This window comes from Cyprinus carpio, chromosome B15 (assembly GCF_018340385.1).
Source record: "Cyprinus carpio isolate SPL01 chromosome B15, ASM1834038v1, whole genome shotgun sequence".
Classification (NCBI taxonomy): domain Eukaryota; kingdom Metazoa; phylum Chordata; class Actinopteri; order Cypriniformes; family Cyprinidae; genus Cyprinus; species Cyprinus carpio.
In genome coordinates, this window is record NC_056611.1 from 9,506,375 (window position 1) to 9,519,753 (window position 13,379).

The 13,379-nt window shown below is 34.1% G+C and overlaps 1 protein-coding gene across 1 annotated transcript; it reads right to left on the bottom strand.

Moving 5' to 3' along the window:
• Window positions 1–4,808: 4,808 nt before the first annotated feature.
• LOC109047034 (protein phosphatase 1A-like) lies at window positions 4,809–10,502 on the bottom strand. Its single transcript, XM_019064777.2, has 6 exons — window positions 9,814–10,502; window positions 7,472–8,043; window positions 5,776–5,893; window positions 5,533–5,647; window positions 5,386–5,449; window positions 4,809–5,196 (listed from the first exon to the last, which is right to left on the bottom strand). Exons 1-6 carry the CDS (start codon window positions 10,214–10,216, stop codon window positions 5,167–5,169), a joined length of 1,302 nt encoding a protein of 433 aa, XP_018920322.1. The 5' UTR covers window positions 10,217–10,502; the 3' UTR covers window positions 4,809–5,166.
• Window positions 10,503–13,379: the final 2,877 nt, after the last annotated feature.

Here is a 13,379-nt window from a genome sequence, read left to right on the forward strand (position 1 = left end):
TGGATGGATGCACTTTATTGGACTTCAATATTTTAAACCCCATTCACTACCATTATAAAGCTTGGCAGAGAAGAGCCAGGACATTTTTTTATTTAACTCTGACTGTTTTCATCTGAAAGAAAAAAGTCATATACTGTACACCTAGGGTGGCTTGAGAGTGAGTAAATCACAGGGTGATTTTTTATTTTTGGGTGAACTATCTCTTTAATATTTTTATGTGCAAAAATTCTACTTCGGTTTGTTTTCACCATTGTTTAACAAGCACAAAGGGATTTACAGTAGCCCCAAAAAGTGTTTGCATGGAAGCCAAGCACACTTTTCAAGAACATTTCACAAAAGATATAAAAGGAAAAAGAAAAAGCATGGGAACACTTTGTGCTTGTGAATGTGAAACATCCACACTTATGGTATACATAAGGAGAACTATGAGAACTTGAGGTGAACTGCCTTCATATATCCACTATAAATTACATTGAGGCCAGTTGGTTAAAAGTAGTTAGTTAATATTGGCTATGAAAAAATTCCATCATTTGTTTGCACATGCCACTTTGATATATTTTACTGATATCTTTTTTTTTATGCAGTGATTTTCAGACATGGCTTAATTACTTTGAGATCAGTGTACAGTGAGACTGAAGACCGATGCAATGTGACTAAACAGTACCATCTAGTGAATGGCAAAGGTAGCAAAATCCTGAGCCACCTACATGCAGATAAAATATTTAATGAAAACTTTTCATTTTATGAAAGAGTGAATGCCAATAAAACTACCAAAATATAATCAAGTGTAGTTTTAACAATGAATGTATACATACCTTTGCTTTGCTGCTTTCTGTTATAAGCTGTGAATTATGGAAGCATGCCCTGGAACAACCCCTCCAGGATCACTGCCCTGACCTCCAGTGACTTCAGATGCAGCAGCCGCTCAGACACCCCTGAAAGAGAGTCATACATCATCATGTTGGGCTTCACAACTGGAATTTCTTTGCTGTAGTATTAGGCCGACTGTAGAGTCAATTCTGTGCTGATCACTCAATCTCTCAATCTCAATCACTACACTTCACAGTTATATACCATGTTGATTATAATGTTCTTACATTATCAGTAGTTGAGGTATTAGTGGGTCACTCTCAGGAAACAGTGTCATTGGTGTGCTACTGTATGTGAGTCCTACTACTGATATAATTAATATAAAATACATTTTAAATAAAACTTTATTTTTTTAATATTTATTGGAATATCAGTAATTCTCTTTATTGTAATATACTATATATAAATTAAATATATGTTTAATCTTTATATAATATTTAATAGCATATATATAATTAATATATTTAATTACAATTATATTTCATATGAAAATATGAAAGTGTGCCCTGTTTTGTTTATGTTTATTTTTTAACACATGTGAATAAATGGATGTAAGGCACTGATATTCAGCAGCTGAAGCTTTAGACAGGTTTCAACCCTGTAATATTCAACGTCAAATATTTTGAATGTAGGACTGAGATGAGAACAACAAATATATACAACAAAATATATACAACAAAATATATATGAGTTATAAACAATGACAATTATAATAAAAAAATCCATAACAATTCAATAAAATAGGGCACAATGTACTTTATTAATATAAAATAATTTTCGATATTGATTTTTTACAGGTGTTTTACCTGTATTTTGAGTTTTGCACTGCACATAAGACCCACCTTTGGTTCCCCAAAGATGCAATAAAAACCAGTTCTTAAAAAAAAGGAAAATTTTAAAAGATCTTCACTGAACCAAAGATGTCAAAGAACCTTTTTTTTTTAAGAGTGTTGACATTGTATTAAATGTCCTGTGCTGTGGTTTCTGGAAACTACTCATAAACTCAACAATGCCTTAGACTTTGACATGTGGGAGTAATTTAAGGCTCCAGGATGGATGGATAAAGGGTTTGAATGTTTTGACAGCAGTAGATGCAATCATACTGTTGATGTATATTGTTGATGTTTTAATGAACTCACTGCTGATACGGCTGACCTCGTTACTGTCTGCATCCATGAAGAGTGCAGGCTGCAGGCGTTAAAACACATCCCTCTGCCACCAGTGCAGTGAAGGAGACTCTGTCCGCGGGCTCTGAATGATTATTGCAATCGCAGTGCCTTTTAAAGTGTTTTTATACGCATGTGTAGTTATCCCTTAATACCACTATCAACACAAACAACCACAGGACTATATTTTGTCTAATTATCAAATTTAAAACATTTCAGATTTTTGCAGCTGATCAAAACCCCTGAAACTTTCATATATATTTTGTTTCTCCATCAGTCATCATTTAAAAAGGTCATATAGTAAGAAGTATATTGTGAAGTCATTGAATAGATCAGGCTGGGTATATTTTTCATTCTTTGTTGAATATCTCTGGTGGAAGTTGGACTAAGATTGTAGCATGATATAACATATTAACTGGTATAATTGTGCTAATGTGTCATGGATCTGTTGCAGACTTTACTCATTTAATCTCAAAGCTTCTGTCAAAGCAAAACAGCATTCCCATTTAAAAATGTTATTAAAAAAATAGGAAATAGATATTGAAAATATTTCAATACTACCAAGTCGATAGAGATTAATAGGAGAGTGATTTTTGTATCATTTATATACTAGTTTTGGTTAATATTTTGAATTTGATATTTTATTATTTTTATATGTCTACAGTTTTTATTAAATTTTCTTTTTTAGCTGTAGTAGTGTATTTAGTTGAATTAAACAAAAATGAAAAAATGTTGCTGAAATACAAAAAGTAATTTTTTTATTTATTTTTTACTTTTTATGTAAACGTATATATCTCTTGATGTTCTTAAACTTTCTGTTACAACTCTGAGTGAGAACCGCTTCAGACGACTCTGAACTGAACGAATCATTCAAACTGATTCGCGAACCAATTCACTGGTTAGCCAACTGGATTGATCAAACCTTTGAACAGAATTGACACGAAAGAATCAATCATTCACCAATGTGCATCGCTCATTGCCTAGAAAAGTAGACAGCGCGTTTGGAATAAACTGAAGCATTTTTATCTTGTATTGCATTAAGATAAAGTAACGAGACAAGCGTCGCTCACAGTAGCCTAACGAAGTAAAAGTACAGTTTTTTTCCACTAAAAATGTACTTGAGTAAGAGTAAAAGTACCCATCTTTAAATATAGCCTACATAAATATAGTATTAGTTTCCCAAAAAATGTACTCAAGTAAATGTAATCAAGTAACTCGTTACTACCCACCTCTGGTCCTCATGTCACTAACTTCCCATAAAAATGTCAGTGTAACACATATTTTACATGATATTTAGTATTTTTTGTTCCGTATACTTACTGTAATGACACTGTAAGAAACTGTAAAAACTATTAAGTCCTCCCAACAGTGAACTCCAATCACAAAGGCAAGATATTTGAGCTTTACCTACCTATAGGGAACGGTTGACAGAGCAGACCTCACCGTCTGTGACGGTTCTTTTACTTTCAGTTTTCAGTTTATCATTATGACAAAACGCACCATTGTTGTTGAAATGAAGAACAGGTTAAAGTTTGGTGAGGACCAAATGCTCTTGTATCCTTCAACTTCCAGACAGTAACACCAAAGATGAGGTTTCAGTAATTAGTTTAGAGGTGTCATGGCCCGTGACACTTCAGTCACACATTCTACGGAGGTTCACTGCGGGCCAAGTGTCACCGGGTGAGTTTACTAAATGACTGGAGTAAAGCATTTACCAATGTTCCCTTTTTACAGTGATTCAAATTTGCAGGTTGTTCCAGTTTAATAACTGTTCTAAATTAATGCTGCTTTTATTATCGCAAACACACATACATAGATGATTGCACAAAGGCAAGCATTCACAAGGACACAAACTTGTTATCAAAGCTGCCCCAGGACCTTTATCAATAAAACAGCTTCTCTGCTGAAAAGCTACATTATATATCTTAAAATGGTTATATCAATGTTTTCAAACAAAACACCTTCCACCTACACATACATCATTAATAATAATAATAATTAATTAATCATATAATTTTTTTTTTAATTTTGTAACACTTTACAATACGGTGGCACTAATATGCATTAATTCATGTTTAACTAATGCACAGATAATCATGAATTAATTTATAACTCATGAAAAACTACATTTATTAATAATTACTGCATTAGAAACAAATGTTAGGAGCCACAGGATAAGAAATACTTTTACATCTAATCTTTTCCCAATAGTTCAGTTTAAATGATTGAATAAATTAACATATACTAAATAAATGCATATTAACGCATGTTGTGCCTTTTAAGAAAAGCATGCATTTCTCTGAACTCTTCACAGGATACAATGCACACAAAAAGTATTCGGACAATTCATCCACTCATCACTAATTAACATATACTGTAAAACACTATATACTTCTGAGCTCTTCATGAGCTCTCTCATTTAGACTCATAATAATGAACAGACATTAGACTCATAAAAATGACAGAGACATTTGAGTAACTGATATGTTAAAAGAGCTAACAAGTGAAGTACATTCAAGTATTTAAAGGTGATGTTGTGTAATTTTGTTGTGTAATTCAGTGGAACTTGCTTTATTTTAATCCCATGCAAGCGGATTCGTGAGACAATCAACCTATTACTGTATTTAAAATTAATTTTTAATTTTAGAAAAGTGCTAACAAACATTCATTTAAAACTTCAGCTTTTTTTTTTTTTTTTATGGAATATTGCAGTGTTTATTGTAATTAAAAACCTTCATCAAAAACACAAATACATCTACAAAAACAATTGTAATGAGAAACTTTCATGTGCCCTTGAAATCCTTCATCAAAAACACAATTACATTTGGTGGCACATCAGTTCCACACTTCACCTTTCAGTAAAGTAAAAACTTTCTGTCTTCCATAAAAAGCTTTACATAGTGTCAGTGTTAAATGCTTCACCTTCATGAAATCACATGATAAATCCTCCTCTTCCACCTATTTCTGTTTCTATGTTTACAATACACAACAGTGATAAAAAAAAAAAAAAAAAAAAAGTTTGGCTAAACAATTTGACCTCTGTAAAGCAGGTGGCACAGATGTCCTCCTCACATTGATTATTACATCTACAGAGATTCAAGGCTTGATTCCATCTCCAACATAATGGCCACTAGGTGGAGTCATCAGAGCTGCCAATATCCTTAAATAATGACAAAATAATGGAGAATTGTTGTTATTTGTAAAATGAACTTTTGCACTTTATATGCAATATTTATAACATTTAAAAATGTTATATATTAATATATAAAGACATTAAAATCATATTAAAATCAAATAAAATGTTAATTAATTAAGAAAGTATGGCTTTTTAACATGTTTTCATACATACCATCGGCTCAAGAGATTTAAAGGCTGCTGCATATTTCTGATATGCGCCTATTATGCAGTCTTTCCTGCAGACCAACAAAACAGATACTGAGAGAAGATATCTGAATGTAAGTCGCTTATATACATAGTGTCCCACAGTAACACTTACTTGCATGAGATTCCTCCACTTGGTGGGAGGCCGGGAATATCTTCAGACGACAGGAATTTCATCACATAGAGCAGGTCAGGCTCCTCGTCTCTAGATCTGATCACGTTAATGATCTCTGAGGAACGTAAAAGAACAAAATAATACACTTTTATATACAAAATCTGGCATTTATAGAGATATTTGATCTAATATAGTGTGTTTAAATCGCATCTTGTTTTATATCGAATGAATTGGTGAAATTACCTGCCACTTTTTGCTCAATGAAGTGCTCTAACACTGCCTCCTGCTGCAGTGCCTCTGGGGTCACCTTGGGGGCGCCGTCGAAGCAGATAATGATGATGCTGATGTTGTCTAAACTTCCCTGCAAGGTAAAAATTTTAAATCCTGCTCACAAAAATCAACTAAATAAATTAGAGTACGTCAATGTAATTAAATAATACTAGAAAAGGCTAATACATAAATATATTGAGTTCATGAATTAAGATTAAGTATGCTCATAGACAGCTAATGCCAGTTATAAACCAAAGGAGCTCTTGGTCTGGTGAGTAGCTGGTTGTAACTCTGGATATCCCTTAACCTGCAGTCTGAATCTCACCTGTAATCTCCTCTCGCTCTCTCCTGTAATTATTCTATTTATAAAACAGTATCTACATAGAACGGGTCAAGCTGATTGTATTATGTGCTCTGTAATCTTCCTCGCCTCAACATGCGGTAGGGAAATATCATTTTATAATATTACATAACCAAAATGCCTAATCATTTTAAGTAACAAGGCATTCCTAAACTTGTTTAATGTTTTAGAAGGTGACAGAGTTACTGGCATTTCAATATCGACTTTGCATCAGACTTGAGTTGTTGATCATGTCTCTCATGAGCTAATGACTAGCAATAAATAAAAGCATATTGATGCAATAATTCTCACACAGTGTTGAAAAAAACTGACAATCAGTTTTAGAAGCTATTTACCGTTGCATTACGTCAAATTTATTTTAAAGTTTATTCTTACCAAGAATCACACACTTAGACAAGAAGAAACATTTAAAGTGATTAACCACAGATTGTTCGCTTTTAAGAGACATTTAGGGGTACTAATTGAAAAAAAAAAAATAGTGGAAAATGTGTCTAGACTTTATAATAGATCTGTAGAAATAAGTACTAAATAGTTTGCATCAAACGAAACTGAAAAGACTGTTTTTGCCATTTTTATTAGTTTTTTATTCTATTTAGTTTATTTTTATTCATAATTTTATTTATCATGTTTAATTAATTTAAATATAATTCATATTTCAGTTGGTAATTTTAGTACTCCAGCTTAATGTATTTCATTAAGATTCCAAGGCAACAGTTTTTCAGTTAATATTTATATTTTATATAATTTCATTATAATTTTTTTATATATTTCTATTAAAGAAAACAAATTATAATAGTATCATAGTATTAATTATAATAGATTTGGTTTTAAGTTTTGATGACTGTATTTGTGAGATAAAACTGAACATTTGTTTTATTTTTCTACTTTTTTTATCTAATATTTATATTTAAATTTTTATTTTTATTTCAATTACTGAAAACAATTTTAATAGTTTTAGTTAATGATAGCAGCCACAGGATAAGAAATACTTCTACGTCTAATCTTTTCCCAATAGTTCAGTTTAAATGATTGAATCACTTAACATATACTAAATAAATACATATTAACTTATGTTGTGCCTTTTCAGAAACGTCATCGTTACTTTGCTTCATGCTACTGTCATGTTTTGTTTTTTTTTTCATCAAAAATATCTTAAATTGTGTTGTGAAGACGAAAGAAGGTCTTACGGGTTTTGAACAACACAAGGGTGAGTAATTAATGACAGAATTTTCATTTTTGGGTGAACTATCCCTTTAATCATATGGCCAGTGGCCAAACCAATGGGATCCTCTCACTGCTGTTACCAACCTTATAGAGGCAGAGGTCAATGACCTGTGAGCAGATCTCCCTCAGATCATCACAGACCTGCAGACGGTTGCGCACAAACGCACACAGCTCCTCATTACCGATGGCGTCCCAGACGCCATCACACGCCACCACCAGGAACTCATCTTCTGGGCTTCGCTCCAGCTCATACACCTCTGGTTCAGGAGACACCAGCTGTTCAGTCTGAGTCCTCCATTCCACCTCCTTAAAGTCGAAGTCGCCAAGAGCGCGGGACACGGCCAGCGAGCCATTGATGCGTTGCAGGGTGACAGAACCGCCAGCGTTCTGGATGCGCTCTTTCTCGCGTGGGTTGATAGGTTTGTGGTCCTCTGTGTAGAAGACCACCTGGCCGTCACGGCAAAGAAAGGTCCGTGAATCGCCGCAGTTGATGAAGTAGATGTTTCGTGGAGAGATCATGACAGCGGTTGCTGTCGACCCGCTGTGGTCCCAGGTTTGGTTGCGGGCCAGGGTGTGCATGTGGCGGTCTATGTTGAGGAAGCCATCTCTGATGCCGTCTTTGACCTGGTCTACCTCCTCATCCACCGTCACACAGCCTGATTACACAATCATATTACAGGGTCAAGCACAGTCACATGAGGCCTGCCCAGTAACCTGCCTTTCAACCTACTACTTGAGGAAAGCTTGTTATTTCCATTAATTCTGATTAATACATTACATCAGAGGTTTTTCATTTTATTTTTTTGTACTAAAAATATAAAAGCAGCTACTATTTTTTATATTGTATATAGAAAGACTCATTTATACTGTGAAAGATGCAGTATACATTTATTTATACTGTGAAAAATGTGTGTCTAAATGTGTGTCAAATATTATATGAAATCTTATTGTTCAATAGAACAAAATTATTTAAAAATGAAGGGCTTTAGGAAGCTTAATGGATCTGTGATAAATAACTTATTTATTATTATCATTATTTTACAGTTACATTTGTTTTTACACTCTTTCTTTGACCTTTTTTTTCCATGAACCCCAGTTAGTGATTCAAAATATTGGACTTGTCTTGGACAAATCCTGCATTTTGAAATGATAACCACTGTTGTAACACTTTTTAAACACTGATTAAAAAGCTTAAATTTAAATGTTTTAATACTTAAGAACAAAGATCAAGTTTTAATGGAATTACATTATTATTAAATGATTGATATGATTATCATTGGAAAAATCCATCTTAGTAGATCACAAGTCCCTTCAGAAGAATTGGTATGTTGCGCTTTTTTCCCATTTTCTTCCAAATTTCTTCCAGATTTTAAATAAAAATGTTAACATTTAGAACATAAATTTAACAAAATAGATGTTTTTAGAAGTGTTTATTTTCATTTTTAGACAACACAATACCAATGTTTTGCCTTAAAATAGTTAAGAAATCAATATTTTGTGGATTAGCCCTGCTTTTCAATCGCAACAAATGAAAACATGAAAATCACAACAAATGAAAACACAAGCAAACTCAAAAATAATATTTTTATTTGGAATTTGGAAGAAATGTTATCAGACCTTTATAGAATAAAACAAATATTAACATCTTACACAAAACCTACTAAATCTAGAGAAACTGAATGTCCAAGTGGTCTCTTAATGTTTTTTTTTTCATATGTGTATATAGTGTTTTTATTTATTCATTTGTTTTAGAATTATAATTATTTTTTATTTTATTTAGCTAGTGTAGTGGTAAAGCATCAGTGTTATGAGACATCTTTAATAAAGAAAAATATTTTGTCTTAAATTTAAAGTTAAATATATTTGTTTTTTTATTTGAAGGCGTCCTTGTTACCAAGTTAATACACAAATACGTACAGAATATCAGTTATTAATATATACTAGGGTTAGGGTTTGGCTGTACAGTAATTATGCAAAATTTACTGCTAATAAGTATAGGTACTGTAGGTATAACACCAAACTATATTCAAGTAAATGTATAATTTTAAAGATTCTTACTTGACGACAAGTCAAAACGAGACTAATACAACTGTTTTAAATAAAAAAATATACAAATTAAAAAGTCATTTTCAGCTGTTAATATATAAAACGCCATCCTGACATGAACAGTACCTCACAGCTACCAGCAGCAGTTTCATAATTACATAAGATAATGACTTACAATAACATAACCACTGCTTAGAACACCAGCAAATTATTATGCTCAGCAAATATTGTGGTCGCAGCGACATTTTCATTTTTAAATTAAAAAAAATCTAGATTACATTTTTAAGTTGCTTAAACATAAAAGCACAACATCACTAACTGTTTACAAATTCTATCATTTTACCTTCAAGACTGGCAGTCTGCGTATAATGGGTGAGTACCTGTGTAGAGAATGAAATCCAGCAGGTGTCTGGAGCAGTACTGAGCTACCGTTTTCCCCGCATGTCCATCATACACGGCAAAATAGCTCCAGTCTGGCAAGGCATCGGTCATCTCTGGCATGCAGGTGTGGGAATCCTCCATCTGGGCTCGCCAGCCCTGCATACTGGCCATGCCGTAGTTAACACCCCATTTCGACCCGCCTTCTGCCATATCTTTCTCCAAAACAGGCCTTTCTACATAGGGTCTGCCCACGTCCTCTTCGTTTTCAAAGTACTCATCATCAGCTCCCTGCTCCCGTCGACCACCTTTGAAGAAGAAGGTCACCATCTTCTCGGTTTCCTTCACCAGCTGCCGCAGGAATGAGGGCACCTCCATGTTGCTGGCCCGCCTGGCGGTTCTCATGGCCACCCGGATCCTCTGCTTCAGTCTCCTACTGTTCCTCAAACTCCCCTTTCTTGTCCTCCGAAGCCGATCCAGTGCCTCCCGTTGAGTATGAGTCAAAAAAAGCAGGGAGGGTTGCTGGACAAACAGTGTTAACAGTGTCCTAAATATGTTGTCGTTCGAGCAAGCCTCTGTTATTCCCAATGAATTCCGTTAGACTTCTACTGATATGAAGTCTTATGAATTCTGGGTGTGTTTATTACGTTTGCCAAGCCTTTGCCAAGTTCAGATTGGCTAATCTATTTATGTTCACTCATCCTCAGACAGTGTTCTGTCTTTCCCTACTTGCAGGTAATCCCTAATTCGTAATGTGTGTGGATTAGTTAACGTCCACACATGCACTTGATGAACTACACAGTGTTTCATAATGAGCGTCCAAACAAGACGGATTTAATTATCATGTACAATACTGACAATGAACCTTGCTGGGATGTGTTTTGCGTTTGTGTTTATGAAAACAGTGTATTCATGAAATATGTTGTCTCATGCAATACAGTCCAATTATTGTTTAATACAACTTGATATTAATAATTCAAAGCCCAATTTTTGTACTTGCCATGGGGTTTGGGCAACAATTAATCGCATCCAAAATAAATGTTTTTGTGGGCATAATATATGTGTGTACTGTGTATTTTTATTATGTATATAATATTCATACATGTAAATATTTTCTAAATATATACTGTATGTTTATTTTGGTTGCCCAGCACTAGTTTTTAGACATCATTTTGTTCTTCTAACTGCCTAATCGCCAATAAGAACCAAATGTTGTCACACAATCTCCTAATTCACTGTTAAGTAAACATTGCGTTTCACTACTATACATTTTTTGAAAGAGTAAAATGGTAGTCTGGATGGTTAAATAGCCAGTTAGCATGTCTCTTAAGGTAACTGTCTTTATGAATAGTAGGAATTGTCCTCCTAAAAAAGGCCCAGTTCTTGGAAGGCTTGCAGATTACCTTTATTTAAGTAGTGTAGGAGTGTGACGTTTGGATTTGAGCCATTTATACACAATGGATGATTAAAGTTAGTGAGTGCATTTCACGACCCTGACATTCAAACCAGTGTAACTACAATTACATAACAGACACACTGACTTGTTCAGAGATTCCCTTTTTTTGTGTTTGTAGGCTATGTTACCCTAGTCTCCTGTAGCTAGACCTTCAGACTTACGGCTGAAGGTCTGGAATCCATGGCAGCTTTCATTGGCCAAGGCTCGCCCACAAAGCCGTTTGACTGACATGTCAAACAACCAATCACAGTTCATTTCATGCATCGTCACATTTTGAGGTGTGGAAATGTCGCCACAAATAACAGACCGGTGTGTAAAACTCTCAGACATATTGTAAAGATTCTATTCCATGAACTTTGAATATTTCACATACTTTTGAAACTCCAGTGTTTATCTGATAAACGCTCGTCGTCACAGTTGTAAACACTAGGCTTTCTTCTTTCGTGAGGGGGTTTGGCGCCACGGCATCTTTGTTTCCGGACAGAACATTAAAGAACGCAACACACATGTCTCCCAGAAATCCTGTAGAATTCAACCAATCCGATGACGACTTCGACACTCCTGAAGTGTTTCCACTTTTGTGTCCCATATGCATCAGACGTTTAGCCAACGATCCAACGGCGTGAAGTCTGAGACTAATGTTACCCTTACACTTTTTATATAATAATGTAATGTTTACTTGACTGTTAGCTATGATTTCACAATTACATGAATACAGTATAAAAAAGGTACAAAAGCTGTCACTTGGCAGTACCTCTTCAAAAGGTAAAACTTTGTACCTGTAAAGACTCTATATTGGTACCTTATCTAAAGTGTAAATGTGAAAGATCGACGAATGGGACGAGACCTGGTTGAGCTGCACTAGAGAAGGCAACGAGTGTTATCACAATGTCGGAGACACACTAGTGTTCCCAAGGCAGACGAGCTTAGAGTGGTTACAATCATCCAGGTTTAAATCGCGCTCAAATTGATTTGATTTTGACGCAATATTTTCACTGAAGCTAGCAGGCAGCTATGGTAAGGGGCATGACATTTCCCGACCAGGTGCTGAGTGCTGCCAATCACAACACAGACTGGTGCAGCTAACCAATCACAGCACATTTCGTATTTCAGAAGGCAGGCCTTCATTTGATACAGGAACTATTCGAGCCGTTCATCCCAGACTGGGGAGAGAGGTGTTGTAATAATGTAAAATATGAGAAAAATAATGTGTTTTTCAAACAACCTAGAATGAGAGCCTGTTCTAGTACACCCCCAAAACAAAATCAAGACTTTGTAAAAGAACATAATGCACTATACAGGGTAGCTTGTCACCGTGGAAACTTCAATTACATTTTCAGCTTAATTTAAACGTTAAAACAATTCAGACACACAAAACAATTCATGAAACAACAAAAAAGTAAAATTAAAGCAACAAAAAAAAATTATTAAATCTTCATCTTCATAGTTGACTTATATATATAAGTTTTGGTGCTTGAAACAATCATACAAAGCCTCTGCTAAAGAAAACACACAGTTGTGTAATTGGACCACGTGACTAACTAACCCTAGTTTCCACAGCTATAAAAATTTATTATTGCTGTTTTAAAATAAAGAATTATTTTAAAATAAGTATTTAAATATACTGTATATATATTTTTAAATAATATCGTAATTACATTATACTAAATAACAGTGAAATTATTGAAAACAAAAATATATTTAAAAAAAACTATAGCAAAAATATCTGTAATTAATGTCTTTAATTGTGGTTTGATTTGTATTGATTTGTCTGTATGTGAACTTGTGTGGGCTGCTGTACTCGTTCTACATCGTGATGTACAGTAGCTGATAGACCACGTGAGCATTTCTCATGTGCTAGAGTACCTCACAACCCATGAGGCTTTAGCTCTGCTGAAGGCAGTGGACACAAACAAAAGCCTCATTAGACGTTTAAATGAAGCCTTATAGAGAAACAGACATTATATATATATATATATATATATATATATAAAAAAACAAACACACACACACACAAGAGATATAAAAGTCTCTGTTGCTGAATTTATACTCCACACAGAACATCACTATAATTTAGTATATTTAATCAGCATTTCCAATTTGCATAGCCAT